At 47.1% G+C, this 18,226-nt stretch overlaps 1 protein-coding gene across 2 annotated transcripts in view; it reads left to right on the top strand.

The window, feature by feature from the left end:
* Positions 1–18,226, top strand: part of ipo9 (importin 9) — a 123,751-nt gene that overhangs the window by 77,345 nt on the left and 28,180 nt on the right. For both annotated transcript variants that reach the window (XM_068056910.1, XM_068056911.1), the window contains exons 16-20: positions 1,754–1,902; positions 1,994–2,122; positions 8,942–9,217; positions 14,176–14,342; positions 16,020–16,153. In XM_068056910.1, the coding sequence (XP_067913011.1) occupies positions 1,754–1,902; positions 1,994–2,122; positions 8,942–9,217; positions 14,176–14,342; positions 16,020–16,153 (855 nt within the window). The remainder of the gene's footprint in view (positions 1–1,753; positions 1,903–1,993; positions 2,123–8,941; positions 9,218–14,175; positions 14,343–16,019; positions 16,154–18,226) is intronic.

The following is an 18,226-nucleotide window of genomic DNA, read 5'->3' as shown; positions in this document are numbered from 1 at the left end:
AGGTTGCCATATTTTAGAATTGGGTGGAGGGTGGTAAATTCTTCTGTGAAGTGTACAGGTACCTGTGTTAGGAGGATCTTCATTCCAAAAGAAGCACCACTTGCCCGGGGAGGGGAGCACAATTAATAAACAGTTTCACTGCCCAACCCCCAGAGGGGGAACAAAATAGGGGTTGAATATTTTTAATAAGTCTTTCACAGGATGTGAGTGTCGCTGGCAAAACCAGCATTTATTGCCCTTGAAAAGATGGTGAGCTGCCTCCTTGAACTGTTACAATCCATGTGGTGTAGGCAGTCTAAGAAAAGTGAGTAATGTATGAAAGTTCAGGTGGTAAGTTTTATTGAGAAGTGCAGGTATAGCCCAGGCCAGTCTTTCTTAAGGGAGCCAACCAGGGCGAGAGCAAGTCTTGGACTTCACCATCCCCAAACCAGACTAAGACAAGTTGATGGTTTCAGCCTTTTAAAAGTCAGTGTGGTTTTGTGTGTTGCTTATGAGGAGCAATGCAGGCACGAGTTATTTTATGGTGAGATTTATTTCAAATGTTACTCTTCTGTTCACAACAACAGAACAATTGGTCCACATCTCAATGAATTGTGTATCAGTCCGCAGTGGAGGAGGATTGCACTATCCAATCCACATTATTCCTGGATCAGAAACTCCCAAGCTCCGTGGATGGGAATACGCAGCAGAGCTGGGCCTGAGAGAGTACATATGGCAGGCTTCACATTAACCCATGTGGTGATACTGTCCTGAACTGGAAATTCAGTGCTCTCCTCCAACCCATTGGCAGCAGGGGGGGTACATCCTACCTCACACTGAGGGTCTTAAAGCTTGGAGCATTAGAAAATAAGCTTAATAATTTTTATTATTTTTTATTTATTTAGAGATACAGCACTGAAACAGGCCCTTCGGCCCACTGAGTCTGTGCCGACCAACAACCACCCATTTATACTAATCCTACATTAATTCCATATTCCTTACCACATCCCCACCATTCTCCTACCACCTACCTACACAAGGGGCAATTTACAATGGCCAGACTACCTATCAACCTGCAAGTGTTTGGCTGTGGGAGGAAACCGGAGCGCCCGGCGGAAACCCACGCGATCACAGGGAGGACTTGCAAACTCTGCACAGGCAGTACCCAGGACTGAACCCGGGTCGCTGGAGCTGTGAGGCTGCGGTGCTAAACACTGCGCCACTGTGCTGCCCATAATGAAGCTGAAGCTTCTCATGAATAGGATTCAGTCAGACAGCCCTGTGAAGACAGACATGAACTGGTTCCTTCAAGCTGCAATGCAGGGTGGGGGCGGTTTGATCTAATTTCAAAGTGTTGAACCAGCTGAGCCTGTGAGTTGGCCAGAGCTGATTTCACTCAGTTCCCACCAGTTGTTACAGGCCAGGAATGAGCTGTGCTAATGGAGGTGAGCAGAGCTGGGAATGGGAGAGGTTGCCTGTTGCAAGGGAGCATTAGCATCTGGGCTATGGAGAGGGGGTGGGTGGGGACCAGTCTTAGGCGAGGGGCCTGTATTTGCTGCCATGGTTTGGCAGATCTTGAAATGTCATGAGAATTTGGGTTGTGTCTAGTCTGAGAGTGCATATTTTACATGTGAAGTCTGCACAGCCAATGCTGGTTGTGTCATTCCTCTGCTCCTCTATCAATAGAGTTGATGATGGGCTTCACCAGAGTTCTTGTGCATAGTGTATACAAAGCATTGATTTTTCTCATTGTTTGCTGACTTTGAACCCTCAGATCCGGTGGTGGCGTCGCTGGCACAGGATATCTTCAAGGAGCTTGCACAGATCGAGGCCTGTCAGGGCCCTATGCAGATGAGGTTAATTCCAACTCTTGTTAGCATAATGCACGCTCCTTCTGATAAAATCCCCTCTGGCCTCTGTGCGGTGAGTAATTCCCACACGTGTATCATTGTGCTGGCACCGTGCTCTTGGGCAATGGACCTATGCTGACACCGATGCCTTTATCTGCCTGCAGACTGCTATCGACATACTGACGACTGTAGTGAGAAACACCAAGCTCCCACTGTCTGAGGTACTGATCTGTCAGGCATTCCCCGTTGTGGCTCAGTGTACGCTGCACACAGATGACAATGCAACCATGCAGGTAGGTGAGATTCTAGCAACATGGTGAAGAGCTGCTTCCCAATCCAAACACCGTTTCTGATCAGTGAGGGTTCAGGCATCTGAGTCCCATTGTGTGAGGCGGCAAGAGAGTGGAGTAGTGGAGTTAATGTGGGATTGATACAGGACTATGGGAACATACGGGCAGTGGGATTACAAAAGCAAAATACTGCGGATGCTGGGAATCAAATAAAAACAAAATGCTAGAAATATTCAGGTCTAGCAGCATCTGTGGAGAGAGAAACTGGGTCAGTGTTTAAGATAGAAACATAGAAAATCAGAGCAGGAGTAGGCCATTCGGGCCTGCTCTACCATTCGAAAAAGATCATGGCTGATTGTCTAATTCAGTACCTGTTCCTGCTTTTTCCCCATATCCCTTGATCCCTTTGGCATTAAGAAATATATCTATCTATCTCCTTGAATATATTTAATGACTTGACCTCCACTGCCTTCTGCGGTAGAGAATTCCACAGGTTCACCACCCTCTGAGTGAAGAAATTTCTCCTCATCTCGGTTCTAAATGGCATGCCCGGTATCCTGAGACTGTGACCCCTGGTTCTGGACTCCCCAGCCATCGGGAACATCCTCCCTGCATCTAGCCTGTCTAGTCCTGTTAGAATTTTATAGGTTTCTATGAGATCTCCACTCATTCTTCTAAATGCTAGTGAATATAGGCCTATTCGACCCAATCTCTCCTCATATGTCAATCCTGCCATCCCAGGAATCAGCCTAGTAAATCATCTTTGCACTCCCTCCATGGCAAGAAGATCCTTCCTCAGATAAGGAGACCAAAACTGCACACAATACTCCAGATATTGGCTCACCAACGCCCAGTATAATTGCAGTAAGACATCCTTGCTCCTGTACTCAAATCCTCTTGCATTGAAGGCCAACATACCATTCGCTTTCCTAATTGCTTGTTGCACATGAATGCTTGCTTTCAGCGACTGGTGTACAAGGACACCCAGGTCTTGTTGCAACTCCCCCTTTCCCAAACTATCACCATTCAGATAATCTGCCTTTCTGTTTTCATAACCAAAGTGGATAACCTCACATTTATCCATGTTAATCTGCATCTGCCATGCATTTGCCCACTCACCCAACTTGTCCAAATCACATTGGAGCCTCTTTGCATCCTCCGCACAGCTCACTTCCCCCCCCACCCCAGCTTTGTGTCGTCTGCAAACTTGGAAATGTTACATTTAGTTCCCTCACCCAAGTCATTAACATATATTGTGAATAGCTGGGGCCCAAGCACTGATCCCTGCAGTACCCCACTAGTCACTGCCTGCCACCTGGAAAAGACCCATTTATTCCTACTCTCTGTTTCCTGTCTGTCAGCCAATTCTCAATCCATGCCAGTATATTATCCCCAATCCCATGTGCTTTAATTTTGCACACTAACCTCTTGTCAAAAGCCTTCTGAAAATCCAAATACACCACATCCACTGATTCTCCCTTATCTATTCTACTAGTTACATCCTGAAAAAAACGCCAGTAGATTTGTTGAGCATGATTTCCCTTTCGTAAACCATGCTGACTTTGTCCAATCCCGTTTATGCTTTCCAGGTGTTCTGCTATCACATCCTTTATAATAGACTCTACTATTCTCCCCACTACTGATGTCAGGTCTGTAGTTCCCTGTGTTTTCTCTCCCTCCTTTTTTAAATAGTGGGAGTGGGGTTACATTTGCCACCCTCCAATCTGTAGAAACTGCTCCAGAGTCTAGAATTTTGGAAGATGACCACCTCTATTTCCAGGGCCACTTCTTTTAGTACTCTGGGATGTAGATCATCAGGCCCTGGGTATCTGTCAGCCTTTAACCCTATTAATTTCCCTAGCACTGTTTTTTTTTACTAATACTGATTTCCTTCAGTTCCTCTCTCTCATTAGACCCTTGGTTCCCTAATATTTCTGGGATGTTATTTGCGTCCTCCTTTGAGAAGACAGAACCGAAGTATGTGTTTAATTGTTCTGCCATTTCTTTGCTCCCCATTATAATTTCCCCTGTTTCTGACTGTAAGGGACCTACATTTGTCTTCACTAATCTTTTTCTCTTCACATATTTATAGAAGCTTTTACAGTCAGTTTTTATGTTCGCCACAAGTTTACTCTCATAGTCTATTTTCCCCTGCTTAATCAAGCTCTTTGTCCTCCTTTGCTGAATTCTAAACTGCTCCCAATCCTCAGACTTTTTCTGGCAATTTTATATGCCTCCTCTTTGGATCTAATACTATCCCTAATTTCTTCTGTAAGCCACAGTTGAGCCACCTTTCCGGTTTTATTTTTGCGCCAGACAGGAATGAATAATTGTTGTAATTCATGTACACGTTCTTTAAATATTATCCATTGCCTATCCACCTTCAACCCTTTGAGTAAAGTTCCCCAATCTACCATAGCCAACTCGCGCCTCGTACCTTTGCAGTTTCCTTTATTTAGATTCAGGACCCTAGTTTTGGATTCAACTACTTCACTCTCCATCTTAAAGAAGAATTCTATCATGTTATGGTCACTCTTCCCCAAGGGACCCTGCACAACAAGATTGTTAATTAAGTCTTTTTCTTTGCACAATACCCAGTCAAGGATAGCTTGTTCTCTAGTTGGTTCCTCAACATATTGGTCTAAAAAACCGTCACGTACGCACTCCAGGAAATGCTCCTCCACAGTATTATTGCTAATTTGGTTTGACCAATCTATATGTAGATTAAATTCACCCATGATTACAGTTGTACTCTTATTGCATGTTTAAAGTCAATAACTTTTCGTCAGAACTGGAAAAAGTTAGAGGTGTTACAGGCTTTAAGCAAATACAGAGGCAAGGAAAGGGGGAGGGTGGAGAACAAAAGGGAAGGTCTGTGATAGGGTGGAAGGAAGGAGAGCTTAAATGACAAAAGGGATGATGGTGCAATGCACAAGGAGATGGTAATGGGACAAGTAAATAAAAAAGATGTGTCTACAGGAGGTGTAAATGGGAAAAACCGAATCCTTGCAAACAGCTGCCATCCAAAAACAAAAAAACGGCTGAGATTATGATCTGAATTTATTGATCTCCGTGTTAAGTCTGGAACTCCATAACGCGCCTTTAGCTTTACCTTTGGGATTGATACAGAGCTATAGGAGAGAGTGGGATTAGTTTGATATTGATACAGAGCAACAAGGAGGTGCAGGATTAGTTCGGGGTTAAATCAGGGCTATGAGGAGAGCACGGGCAGTGGATTAGTTTGGGATTGATACAGGACTACGGGAGAGCGCGGAGCAGTTGGATTCATTTGAGATTGCTAACAGGGCTTTGGAGAGCAGAGCAGTGGGATTTGTTTGGGATTGCTGTAGTAAATAGATAGCAAAGTAATAATGGGCCTAATGACCACCTGTATTAATTATATATTAATTGTGTTTATTATAGGCAAGTGATGGGCATTAACTGGGTATTCACTTGTGCCCCCTAAAAGCTGCAGGTGTGGTTGATGAGTATACGAGGCTAAGAGATTAGTGAGAAGTGTGAAATCCATAAAAAGTATGAGGACGCTGTCACATCTGTTGTAAGCCTTCCATTAGCATGTAACATTTACAAGGTAGTCACCATGGACCTAAAGGTCTGTGACAAAGAAGAAATATATTCATTCTACATTTTGTAAACCTGGTGACCAGATTTAGTCTTTCTACAATAATACTTAGCATGGACAAAAGGATTATTCGAAACAAAATCATGGAGAAATGGATTGGGACCAGACTGGGGGCACCAGCAAAGTTTCTGATTGATAATGGAGGGAAATTTACCCCTGATGAGTTCAGAGACATGTGAAAACACTAACATCTTGCTCGTGCATACCACAACTGAAAGTCTTTTCAGAAGTGGACTCTGTGAAAGGAATCATGCAATGATCGATGAAATGCTGCATAAAATTTTATCTGACCAACCAGACTGCAAGTTGACAACTGCCCTGACATGGGTGGTTCACGCAGAGGATTCGCTCCAGATGGTTGGAGAATATAATTCCTACCAATTAGTCAAATTGCTTTCTGTGCTGTGTGATAGTCCTCCTGCTCTAGAAGGTACTACAATTCATTCCATTTTTTTCCTGCATATTTGAATGCTTTACATGCAGGGAGACAGGCTTTCATCAAGGCTGAGGTCTCAGAAAATTTGGAGAGCGCTGAGGCATTGTATAAGACCATCTGAGACAGGATACAATTCAGGAGCTTTGGTGAATTATAAAAAAAGAGGGTCATAGGAAATGGAAAGGCCTTGGTAAGGTAATAGGTAATGATAGTAAGATAGCACTTATCAAACATGGCAATCAAACTGTTAAGGTTCATTCCTCAGGATTAATTGGAATTCATTCCAAAATCTCTGACTCTGAACAGCTGATGGAAGTAAATGAGGCATCATGTACCTCAAATGCTCATGTGTTTTGTGATGAAGGCCCTGAGGAACAGAATACAGTAGCTCAAGGGCCAGACAGTGGTAATGTGAGCAATCTTGATGTGCAAGACAGAGCTGTCGCATCTAAATGCCAATTACCCAGAGTTGGTACTCGGGTGACATATATTCCAGAGGGGTTTAGTGAATGGAAGGATGTGACAATTGGGATAAGTGACAATTGGGATAAGTGCAGGAAAAGCTACTGGCAAGTTTAAATATTGTTTCAATGTTCAGGATGGTGGTTAAGAAGCGAAGTCCATGGACTGCAGAATGGGGTGAAAGAGTGGAGAGTAAGATAGTGCAGTGCAAGTACTGATAGTGGATCTGGAAGTGACTTTTGCATCAGAAAACGATCATGTACTGGAGAAAGACCCTCCAATCATGCAAGGGGATGATCTCGTAGTGGTAGTCCAAGTAGAGGCCCCAGCTTGAATAGATTAGTTAATTAAATAAAGGCTACAGAACAGTCTTGGAACAAAACTAGAAGCAGAAGCCCTCTTGATTGTGAAGTTTTGGCAGCCACCCATAAACTTGAGGATAAACTAATAAGAAAGGCAAAGCAAAGGGTGTTGGATAGTTGGAGAGAGTTTGGAGTTTATTCTGAGGTACCAGATAAGAGGCAACCAGCTTTGTCACGTAGGCGAATTTGTGCTTCAGAATTCCTTGCAAATGGGATTTACGAGGCTAAAGTGAGGCTCGTTGCTCGGGATTTTGAAGAGTGGCTGGGTGATACAGATGTTAGAGTGGACTCTCCCACAGCTGGAAATGTAATCTTGTAATTCATTTTAGCTCTGCTTCCCACATATTCATGTAGACAAATCGACATAAACGTTGCATTTCCGCAGGGCGATACTTTTCAGAGAGAAGTGTTTCTGAAACTGCCCAAAGAGGCAGCAGATGCAGAAGGAAAACTATGGAAATTAAACAGATGTGTCTATGGCCTTAATGATGCTTCCAGGCTGTGGTATTTGAGATTGTTTTGCTGAAAATAGGTTGTGTTAAACTAAAAGCAGATTGGCAATGTTTTATTTGTATAATCAAGGAAAACTTTCAGGCATCTTCATGATGCATGTTGATTTCTTATGGGGTGTTACTGTGGAATTTGAGAAATATGTTATTAATAAAAGATTAGAGTGAAATTTAAAATTGGGTGACAGCCTTGTGGAGCCTTTAAGCATATTGGTTTAGAGAATAAGCAGAGTAGATCTGGAATAACTTTAAATCAACAATCCTATTTAGAGATTGGCAGTTAATCATCACAGAAAGATGTTGTTACATCTGAGGAAGAGACAGAGCAATTGCAATGTTTGGTTGGCCAGTTGAACTGGTTGGACACTCAGACTAGACCAGGTGCTAGTTGGAGTTAAGTATTATGATGAAATATCCTAAAGTTGAGAATGTTTAAAGAACAAATAAAACATTGAAAACAGTAAATCTGTAGAAATACGCTCTTAAGTTTCCATCCTTAGGTGTCCCAAAGAATATGCAACTCATTATTTTTAGCGATGCTTCACATGTTAATCTTCCTGATTGATATTTCAGTGTAGCTGCTTTCATAATATTTCCTTTGGGTGAAAATGAGAAATGTTGTCCTTTAACTTGGGAAGCTAAGAAAATAAGAAGCGTTGTTAAAAGTGCTTTGGCTGCTGAAACTCTGGCTGTTGTGGAGGCATTGGATATGGAATTCTATTCAAATATTTTAAATGAGATTCTATACAATGCACAAACTGAATATAGTATACCCATTGAATGTCATGTAGATAATCATTCCTTGTGGGATAATGTACACTGTGAAGAGTGAGTGAGAAAAGGTTATGGATTGACATTGCTGGTTTGAAACAAATGCTGGAAAGGAAAATTTTAAAAATTGAATGAGTGGATGCAAGTCATCAACTGTCTGATTGTTTTACAGAAAAATACATGTATGTAGAAATTGTTAGGGGTCCTAGAGGAGGGGCTTCTCGCAATGTCATACTTTATACAGAATATGGAGGTTTTGCTTTAGTTTTTGTTTGTATGTATAAACTCAATTTTTTTATTATATATTGATTGTATTTAATTGTGTGCAGATTGTGGGTATTAACTGGGGATTCATTTGTGCCCAAAGAAATAGACACTGACAAAGTGTGGGTGTTGGGTTAGGTGGTGCATGTTTGTAATCTGTAAGTGTGTAAATAAATGCTTATAAAAGTGTAAAGCTGGGCTTCATTTATATCCTTCACTAACTGGCTTTCTGGGCTAAAGCATCCTGTGCTATATGATGGTATAATATGTGATGGTTGAAAAGATTATTGGTTTGTTAATGAGTGTGATGTCGGCTACCCGATGTATCGGAAGTGATGAATCTTGCCCCTCTTCACCTGAAATCTTCTTTTACAGAATGGTGGTGAGTGTCTGCGAGCTTATGTGGCTGTGGCACTGGAGCAGATAGCACAATGGCATGATGAGCAGGGTCACAACGGGCTGTGGTACGTCATGCAGGTGGTAAGCCAGCTTCTGGACCCCCGTACCTCCGAGTACACAGCAGCATTTGTAGGGCGGCTAGTCTCCACTCTCATCTCAAAGGCTGGAACACAGTTAGGAGACAATCTTGACCAGATACTGCGAGCAATCCTCAGCAAGATGCAGCAAGCAGAGACACTCAGTGTAATGCAGGTGGGTGCGGAGCCTCAAATGGTGTGAGTGAAGTGTGCAAAGACTCTTAAAGGGGTGAGTGGATGAGGGGGTCGGTGGCATGATGTTCGCTGAGAGGTCAGGGGGCGAGATGTTCGCTGAGGGGTCGGGGGACGTGATGTTCGCTGAGGGGTCGGGGCAAGGGGTTCGCTGAGAGGTCAGGGGGCGAGATGTTCGCTGAGGGGTCGGGGCGAGATGTTCTCTGAGGGGTCGGGGGCGAGATGTTCTCTGAGGGGTCGGGGGCCACGATGTTCTCTGAGGGGTCGGGGGCCACGATGTTCTCTGAGGGGTCGGGGGCCACGATGTTCTCTGAGGGGTCGGGGGCCACGATGTTCTCTGAGGGGTCGGGGGCCACGATGTTCTCTGAGGGGTCGGGGGCCACGATGTTCTCTGAGGGGTCGGGGGCCACGATGTTCTCTGAGGGGTCGGGGGCCACGATGTTCTCTGAGGGGTCGGGGGCCACGATGTTCTCTGAGGGGTCGGGGGCCACGATGTTCTCTGAGGGGTCGGGGGCCACGATGTTCTCTGAGGGGTCGGGGGCCACGATGTTCTCTGAGGGGTCGGGGGCCACGATGTTCGCTGAGGGGTCGGGGGACGTGATGTACGCTGAGAGGTCGGGGGACGTGATGTACGCTGAGGGGTCGGGGCAGGGGGTTCGCTGAGAGGTCAGGGGGCGAGATGTTTGCTGAGGGGTCGGGGTCACGATGTTTGCTGAGGGGTCAGGGGGCGAGATGTTTGCTGAGGGGTCGGGGGCGAGATGTTCTCTGAGGGGTCGGGGGCGGGATGTTCTCTGAGGGGTCGGGGGCGGGATGTTCTCTGAGGGGTCGGGGGCGAGATGTTCTCTGAGGGGTCGGGGGCGAGATGTTCTCTGAGGGGTCGGGGGCGAGATGTTCTCTGAGGGGTCGGGGGCGAGATGTTCTCTGAGGGGTCGGGGGCGAGATGTTCTCTGAGGGGTCGGGGGCGAGATGTTCTCTGAGGGGTCGGGGGCGAGATGTTCTCTGAGGGGTCGGGGGCCACGATGTTCTCTGAGGGGTCGGGGGCCACGATGTTCTCTGAGGGGTCGGGGGCCACGATGTTCTCTGAGGGGTCGGGGGCCACGATGTTCTCTGAGGGGTCGGGGGCCACGATGTTCTCTGAGGGGTCGGGGGCCACGATGTTCTCTGAGGGGTCGGGGGACGTGATGTACGCTGAGGGGTCGGGGGACGTGATGTTCTCTGAGGGGTCGGGGGCGCGATGTTCGCTGAGGGGTCGGGGGCGCGATGTTCGCTGAGGGGTCGGGGGCGCGATGTTCGCTGAGGGGTCGGGGGCGCGATGTTCGCTGAGGGGTCGGGGGCGCGATGTTCGCTGAGGGGTCGGGGGCGCGATGTTCGCTGAGGGGTCGGGGGCGCGATGTTCGCTGAGGGGTCGGGGGCGCGATGTTCGCTGAGGGGTCGGGGGCGCGATGTTTGCTAAGGGCGGCACAGTAGTTAGCACCGCAGCCTCACAGCTCCAGCGACCCGGGCTCAGTTCTGGGTACTGCCTGTGCGGAGTTCTCCCTGTGACCTTGTGGGTTTCCTCCAGTTTCCTCCCATATGCCAAAAAAGCTTTGCGGGTTGATCGGTAAATTGGCCATTGTAAAAAAAAAAAAATTGCTCCTAGTGTAGGTAGGTGGTAGGGGAATTGAGGGAAGGTGGGGATGTGAGAGGGAAAAAATGGGATTAATGTAGGATTAGTATAAATGGGTGGTTGATGGTCGGCGCGGACATGTTGGGCCGAAGGGCCAGTTTCAGTGCTGTATCTCTCTCTGACTCTATAAAATCATCCCCTGGATGCTTTGATGCAATTCGAGCTTTAATCTCAGCCTGCTGTTCGTGGCCTGCTGTTGGCACCAACTGTTCAAAAGGTACAGGTCTATGGGAAAGGGCAAAAGGGTTAGAATTTGTAATTGAGGCATTGGGCTGAGGGGTAACCTCGAGTGAAGGCAGGGTTTTGATGACTTGAAGCTGGGAAAGGGACTGAGCTGCAGGTGGATTTTGTGTTGAAATTAAAAGTTTGTTAAAACTGTCATTTTGTAGAATGAGAATTTTCCAATTTGAACCTTCTGTCTCCTTTCCCTTTTGGTGAAAACTTAAGTAGGAGCTGTGTTTATAGTTAATTGTGTGTGGGCTGCAGCTGTGGGTCAAGGTAAAGAACAGGGGTGCAAAACCTTTTCAGGTGAGGGGCCGCAATATCATTTTTGTCCTACAGAGGAGGCTGGTGAGCAAATTTCAGAAAAACAAAGGCTTTAGAAATTTATTTTACTATTAATCGAAACCACAAATAGTGTGTATTTTTGTGAACAAGCTTTAAATGAGAAGACGAATTTATTAACCCACGATCTCGCACTATGTTGAACACTGATTTAGTGAGATAATTGGCATTGTTTTTGCTTGCAGAAGTAGAAAATAACGGCCCGCATGCTTAATGCAGCGATGCGGAATGTTCCAGATAGATGTCCAACTGTCAGGAATGATCTTGATCACTCTCTGTCCCTCTCTCTGTGTCCCCCCCCCTCTCTCTGTGTCCCCCCCCCTCTCTCTGTGTCCCCCCCCCTCTCTCTGTGTCCCCCCCCCTCTCTCTGTGTCCCCCCCCCTCTCTCTGTGTCCCCCCCCCTCTCTCTGTGTCCCCCCCCCTCTCTCTGTGTCCCCCCCCCTCTCTCTGTGTCCCCCCCCCTCTCTCTGTGTCCCCCCCCCTCTCTCTGTGTCCCCCCCCCTCTCTCTGTGTCCCCCCCCCTCTCTCTGTGTCCCCCCCCTCTCTGTGTCCCCCCCCCTCTCTCTGTGTCCCCCCCCCTCTCTCTGTGTCCCCCCCCCTCTCTCTGTGTCCCCCCCCCCCTCTCTCTGTGTCCCCCCCCCCCTCTCTCTGTGTCCCCCCCCCCCTCTCTCTGTGTCCCCCCCCTCTCTCTGTGTCCCCCCCCTCTCTCTGTGTCCCCCCCCTCTCTCTGTGTCCCCCCCCTCTCTCTGTGTCCCCCCCCTCTCTCTGTGTCCCCCCCCTCTCTCTGTGTCCCCCCCCTCTCTCTGTGTCCCCCCCCTCTCTCTGTGTCCCCCCCCCTCTCTCTGTGTCCCCCCCCCTCTCTCTGTGTCCCCCCCCCCTCTCTCTGTGTCCCCCCCCCTCTCTCTGTGTCCCCCCCCCTCTCTCTGTGTCCCCCCCCCCTCTCTCTGTGTCCCCCCCCCCTCTCTCTGTGTCCCCCCCCCCTCTCTCTGTGTCCCCCCCCCCTCTCTCTGTGTCCCCCCCCCCTCTCTCTGTGTCCCCCCCCCTCTCTCTGTGTCCCACCCCCTCTCTCTGTGTCCCCCCCCCTCTCTCTGTGTCCCCCCCCCCTCTCTCTGTGTCCCCCCCCCTCTCTCTGTGTCCCCCCCCCCTCTCTCTGTGTCCCCCCCCCCTCTCTCTGTGTCCCCCCCCCCTCTCTCTGTGTCCCCCCCCCCCTCTCTCCGTGTCCCCCCCCCCTCTCTCCGTGTCCCCCCCCCCTCTCTCCGTGTCCCCCCCCCTCTCTCCGTGTCCCCCCCCCTCTCTCCGTGTCTCCCCCCCCCGCCCTCTCTTTCCCCCCCCGCCCTCTCTTTCCCCCCCCGCCCTCTCTTTCCCCCCCCGCCCTCTCTTTCCCCCCCCGCCCTCTCTTTCCCCCCCCGCCCTCTCTTTCCCCCCCCGCCCTCTCTTTCCCCCCCCGCCCTCTCTTTCCCCCCCCGCCCTCTCTTTCCCCCCCCGCCCTCTCTTTCCCCCCCCGCCCTCTCTTTCCCCCCCCGCCCTCTCTTCCCCCCCCCCCCGCTCCTTGTTTGACACTCCTCCTCTCTGTGTCACCTCCCCCCTCCCCAAGCTCCCGGGGCCTGGTTAACTTAGCACGCTGCCCTCAAATCCCAGGCCTGGGCCCTGCCGCCGCCGCCTCGGGTGTCTCTTCCTCGGTGATGGTGGTGGAGATGAGGAGCCTGGGGGCCAAGGCCAGGCTGGATCCGTACACTGACAGAGACAGTGCTGGTTCTGGGGCCCGAGCTCCATGCTGGGATGGCTACACTGGGAATGGAGTTTGGGTGGGAAGCGCCGGCAGACATGTAGCTCAGCCCGGGCACTACCGTCTCACTGAAGGAGCCAGAACATAACTGTGTGGAGTTTGCAAGTTCTCCCTGTGACCACGTGGGTTTATCCAGGTGCTCCGGTTTCCTCCTACAGCCAAAGACTTGCAGGTTGATAGGTAAATTGGCCATTGTAAATTGCCCCTAGTGTAGTTAGGTGGTACGAGAATGGTGGGGATGTGGTGGAGAATATGGGATTAATGTAGGATTAGTATAAATGGGTGGTTGTTGGTCGGCACAGACTCCGTGGGCCAAAGGGCCTGTTTCAGTGCTGTATATCAAAATAAATAAATAAACATCAGGTACCAAAGCGTGGCTGCCATTTTGCTAAGGAGGACATCCACAGTGGGGTTTCTCTGCCATGTCAGTAAAGCAGCTGCAGCTGTTGTCAGTCACAGATGGTTTTGGTGGCTGAAAGAAGCTAATGGCGGATTTCCAGTGGAAATCCTTGGCAGGCCAGATTCTGGCCCGCGGGCCATATGTTGGACAATCCTGGTCTAGAGCACAGGGGCATTGTCTCAGAATAAGGGATGGTGAATTCGGACTAAGATGTGGAAGAATGTCTTCACTCGGAAGGCTGTGAACCTTTGGAATTCTGTACCCCAGAGGACTGTGGATGCTCCATCATTAAGTATATTCAAGGCTGGGATAGACAGATTTTTGGACTCTTGAGGAAATCAAGGGATATGGGGATTAGGCAGGTAAGTGGAATTGAGATCAAAGATCAGTCACAATCTTAATGAATGGGAGAGCAGGCTCAAAGGATGGTATAACATATTCCTGATCCTATTCCTTATATCTTTACGTTCATCTTTTCGCGACAGTCTCTGATAAAGGAGTTCACTGTTCCATTTCTCTCTACAGTCTCTGATAATGGTGTTTGCACACCTTGTTCACAATCAGCTTGAGCCTCTGCTGGAATTTCTGTGCAGTTTGCCTGGACCCACCGGGAAACCTGCTCTGGAGTTTGTCATGTCTGAGTGGACAAGTCGACAGCCTCTCTTCTATGGACAATACGAGGGCAAAGTCAGGTATGCTACCGTTTGGGAGAAGGGATCCTGGTGATTTGGGGGAGACACCAGGCTCACAGAGAACGGGCTGAGACAAACAGCATTAATGTAGAAATTCAGAAAAAGAAGGGGCCAGACGGAGGAATAATGCAAGGCTGACTATGATGGGTTTGGAGTACATGTGCATAAATGCCCAGAACATGGGGAGTAAGGTTGGTGAGCAGCAGACACATGGGACTATAATGTGGTGGCAATATTGGAGATTTGGCTCAAACAAGAGGGGGAATGGGAACTTAATATTCCTGGCTGCAATGTATTCAGGAAAAATAGGGAAGAAAAAAGGGATGGGGTGACAGTATTGACTGAATATCCCATTACAGTCTTGGTGAGGGATGATGTAGTTGAGGGTTCAAAAACAGAATCTATTTGGTTCGAATTGAGGAAGAATAGAGGTGGTTACATTAATGGCTGTCTATCAAATAGTGGAAAAAAGCTCAAGGAGTAAACTGACAGGCAATTTATAAAAAGATACAAGAACTATAGAGAAGTGGGAGACTTCAGTTCTCCTAATATAGACCAGAGTAAAGAGGGGGAGAAACTCCTGTAACGTTACAGGAGAACTTACTTCATTGTGTTTCCAACCCAATGAGGAAGGGGGCAATACTAGGACTAGTTCTGGGGAATGAAGTGGGGCAAGTGGAGCACATTTCATTGGGAGATCATTTGGAAATAGTCATCACAATTCATTTGATTTAGAGTCGTTATAGAAAAGGACAAGGTTCAATCAAATGTGAAAAGATCGACTGGATTTGGGTTAATTTCAGTGAGTTGAAAAGGGATCTGGCCCAGGTGGATTGGAATCAAAGATTGGCCGGTAAAAGAAGAAATGAGCAATGGAAGGGTGTTCAAAGTGGAGATATTTCTAGCACGGAGTAGACATGTTCCCACAAGGGGGAAAGGAAGGATATCCAAAACTAAAGCTTTCTCGATGAATAATGATATAGAGATTAAAATGAAACAAGAAAAGGAGCCTCATGATACTTGTCAGGTTCAGTAGAGAACCAAGCAAAATACAAAAGGTATTAGGGAAATCTGAAAAAGGATAATGTCGGGGCAGAGAGTTAATGAGAATAGACTAGTCGGTAATATAAAGGGAACCCAACAGTTACTTTATAAATAAACAGTTAGTAAAAGGGTTGTTAATGGGACCAATTGGGGACAAACAATGAGATCTTCTTGTGGGGCCAGAGTCGTTTGAATCTGTCTTCACTGGAGAAGAGGATGCTGCCATTGTCATAGTAAAGGAGCAGGTAGTAGAGTAAGTAGTAGAGACATTGGGTAGGATAAAAACAGAAGTGCTGTTTAAAAGGTGATTTGATGGGACAACCTTGGGGGATCTCGACTCTGTGTTGAACCGGTGTTGTATTTGACCTCAGAGATTTTGATCAGATTGTGTAGAGGGAGCTTTACTCTGCATCTAACCCTTGGTGTGCTTGCTTCGGAGAGTTTGATGATAATACTCTGAATCTAAAATAAAAAGTGTTCCACTTCCCAGTACATCCCTCACCTTGGTCAGTCCAAAAGTCAGAAGTAAGTTTTAAAAAGCCCCCTTGACATCTTTGAATCTGTAACGTTATAAAGAGGTTGTAGTTGAGTTTTTCAGGACCGGTCATTAACCAAATTGTGTTAACTCCACAGCACTGTAGCAATGTGTAAACTCTTACAACATGGCATTAACACAGACGACAAGAGGCTGCGGGATATCATGGTGAAAGGGGAGGAAATATTCAGTGCTGATGAGGGAATACGCACTCGCTCCAAGGCAGCAAAAAGTAAGAATTTCCGACTTCAACACCAGGCCTTGAAGGCCAGAAATCATCACTGTAGTTTAAACTTACCGACCTCTTTAAAAGCCCCAAATTCCCTATTTTTAAACAATCTCTGAACACCTGTATCGGAATTACAAGGTGATTTGATTTTAGCAAAATCAGACTAGAAACTATATAAACTGAGTGTGAAGTCTTTGAGTATATGTGCAGGAAGGAGTGTGTGAAGAGAATGCAGTTCAATGTTCTCCAGTGACACAAAGGGAGCAGAACATTTGACCTGTGAGTTGACACTTCTGTAGTAACTTGGTTTGTGAGGAGGAGAATCACACAATACATGCACTGCAGTGACTGGGCTGTAAAGTCCATTGAATTGGACAGTGTAAAATGGGGTCAATGGAGAGAGGAGAAGGTGGCATTAAGGGTAGGGGAGAAGATGAGTTCAAGGGCTTGACCTGTGAATGCTGAGCTGGGTAAGAGTTGTGTGAGTCAAGTGGCATGCGAAAGAGTGACGGCAGGAATTGGGTGCAGAGGGTGAAAGGAGTGATAGAAAATCTAAATCAAGGGGTAACAGCAAATAAATGTATAAGTAATCAGTAATTTAATAGATCTAAGGGGATAAAATCAAAATGAGCTAAGTAGAAGGTACCAACATTAGAGTAATTTGAATTGTATTAAAGAAAAATCTGGTATGCATAAATAATTACATAGGAGTAAGAGATATTAAACTAAAACCCTTTTATATAGAAATGTATAATATCCATAAATATATTTTTAAACAAAATGATGAGGGAGCTGAGAGTAGTTGCCTGCAGTTCCTCTACATGTGGGAACTCCAGAGCACTTCATGCAGATAACCATGTGTGCAGGATGTACTTCAGTTGCTCGAACTTCGAGTTTGAGTTTGGGGAGCAGCTGGAGTTACTACAGGGAACACAGGAGGGTGAGAATTTCCTGGAGTGCATGTTCCAGGAGGTGGTCAGCCCCTAGCTACAGTGAGTTCAGGAGGAGGGTAAAGGGGTGGCTATCTGGCAGGGTAGGAAGAGGCAAACAGTGCAGGAATCCTTGGGGAGTGTGGTGCATTCAAACTGGTTTGCAGTGCTGAATGAGTGTATTGAAAAAATAGGGGTGAATAAGTGAAAACCAGCACTTATTTATTCAAGGCAAATCGTGTTTGACTAACTTGACGTCACTTGGCAGTACAGAACTTGAGTATTGCTGAAAAAAGCGACATGTTGTCGAAGCTTTTCATCTTATACTCATCAGGCCAGATTCCAAAATTCCAAATTTCAAAGGGAGCAACACCTTATATTGTATGAGAAAAGGGTGCTGATTGGTTGGCAAGTTGACTTTGGTCAAAGCACGTTATGGAGAATGCACTAGGGAACTATTGTCTCTCTCACTTTTGTTTACTTCAAAAAAGTGCAAAGCCTGGGCATGTTTATTTTGCCTGCAAAGGACAGGTCTCTGCATATGAGACCTGACTGGGGGGGAATCCAGAACCAGGGACACAGCCTCAGAAGAGGTAGGCCATTAGGATGGTGAATCTTTGGAATTCTCTATGCCAGAGGGCTGTGGAGGCTCAGTCATTGAATATATCCAAGACAGAGATTGATAGATTTCGAGATATGAAAGATATCAAGGGATATGGGGATAGTGCAGGAAAATGGCATTGAGGTAGAAGATCAGCCATGGTCTAGTTGAATGGTGGAGCAGGCTCGAGGGGCCGAATGGCCTACTCCGGCTCCTATTTCCTATGTTCCTATAAATATATGTAGCTTCTAGCAAGCTTATGTGATCTTAATTGGTTGTTAGTGTAATTCTTCGCTCACTGAGGATTGTTCAGTAAGTGTTGTCCTATCGCAGAATCACATCCAACGTTAGACATTGTGTTCTGAGTTTTGTAAGCATGGGCTGGTTGAGAACGGTCAGTATTCAGCCTATTGTGAACAGCTGAAGGTACGTGCTGTTGGGACATACAGCCTACATACCTGGCATCACACCGGTGTTGGAATTCATATACCACATTACTCATTTGTGTGGTAGGCCGAACGTCTTTTTGTCTTGACGGCAGCATCC

The sequence above is a fragment of the Heterodontus francisci genome, chromosome 25 (genome assembly GCF_036365525.1).
Source record: "Heterodontus francisci isolate sHetFra1 chromosome 25, sHetFra1.hap1, whole genome shotgun sequence".
Taxonomy (NCBI): Eukaryota; Metazoa; Chordata; class Chondrichthyes; order Heterodontiformes; family Heterodontidae; genus Heterodontus; species Heterodontus francisci.
Note: the sequence above shows the minus strand (reverse complement) of the source record. Positions and strands in the feature narration are given on the sequence as shown.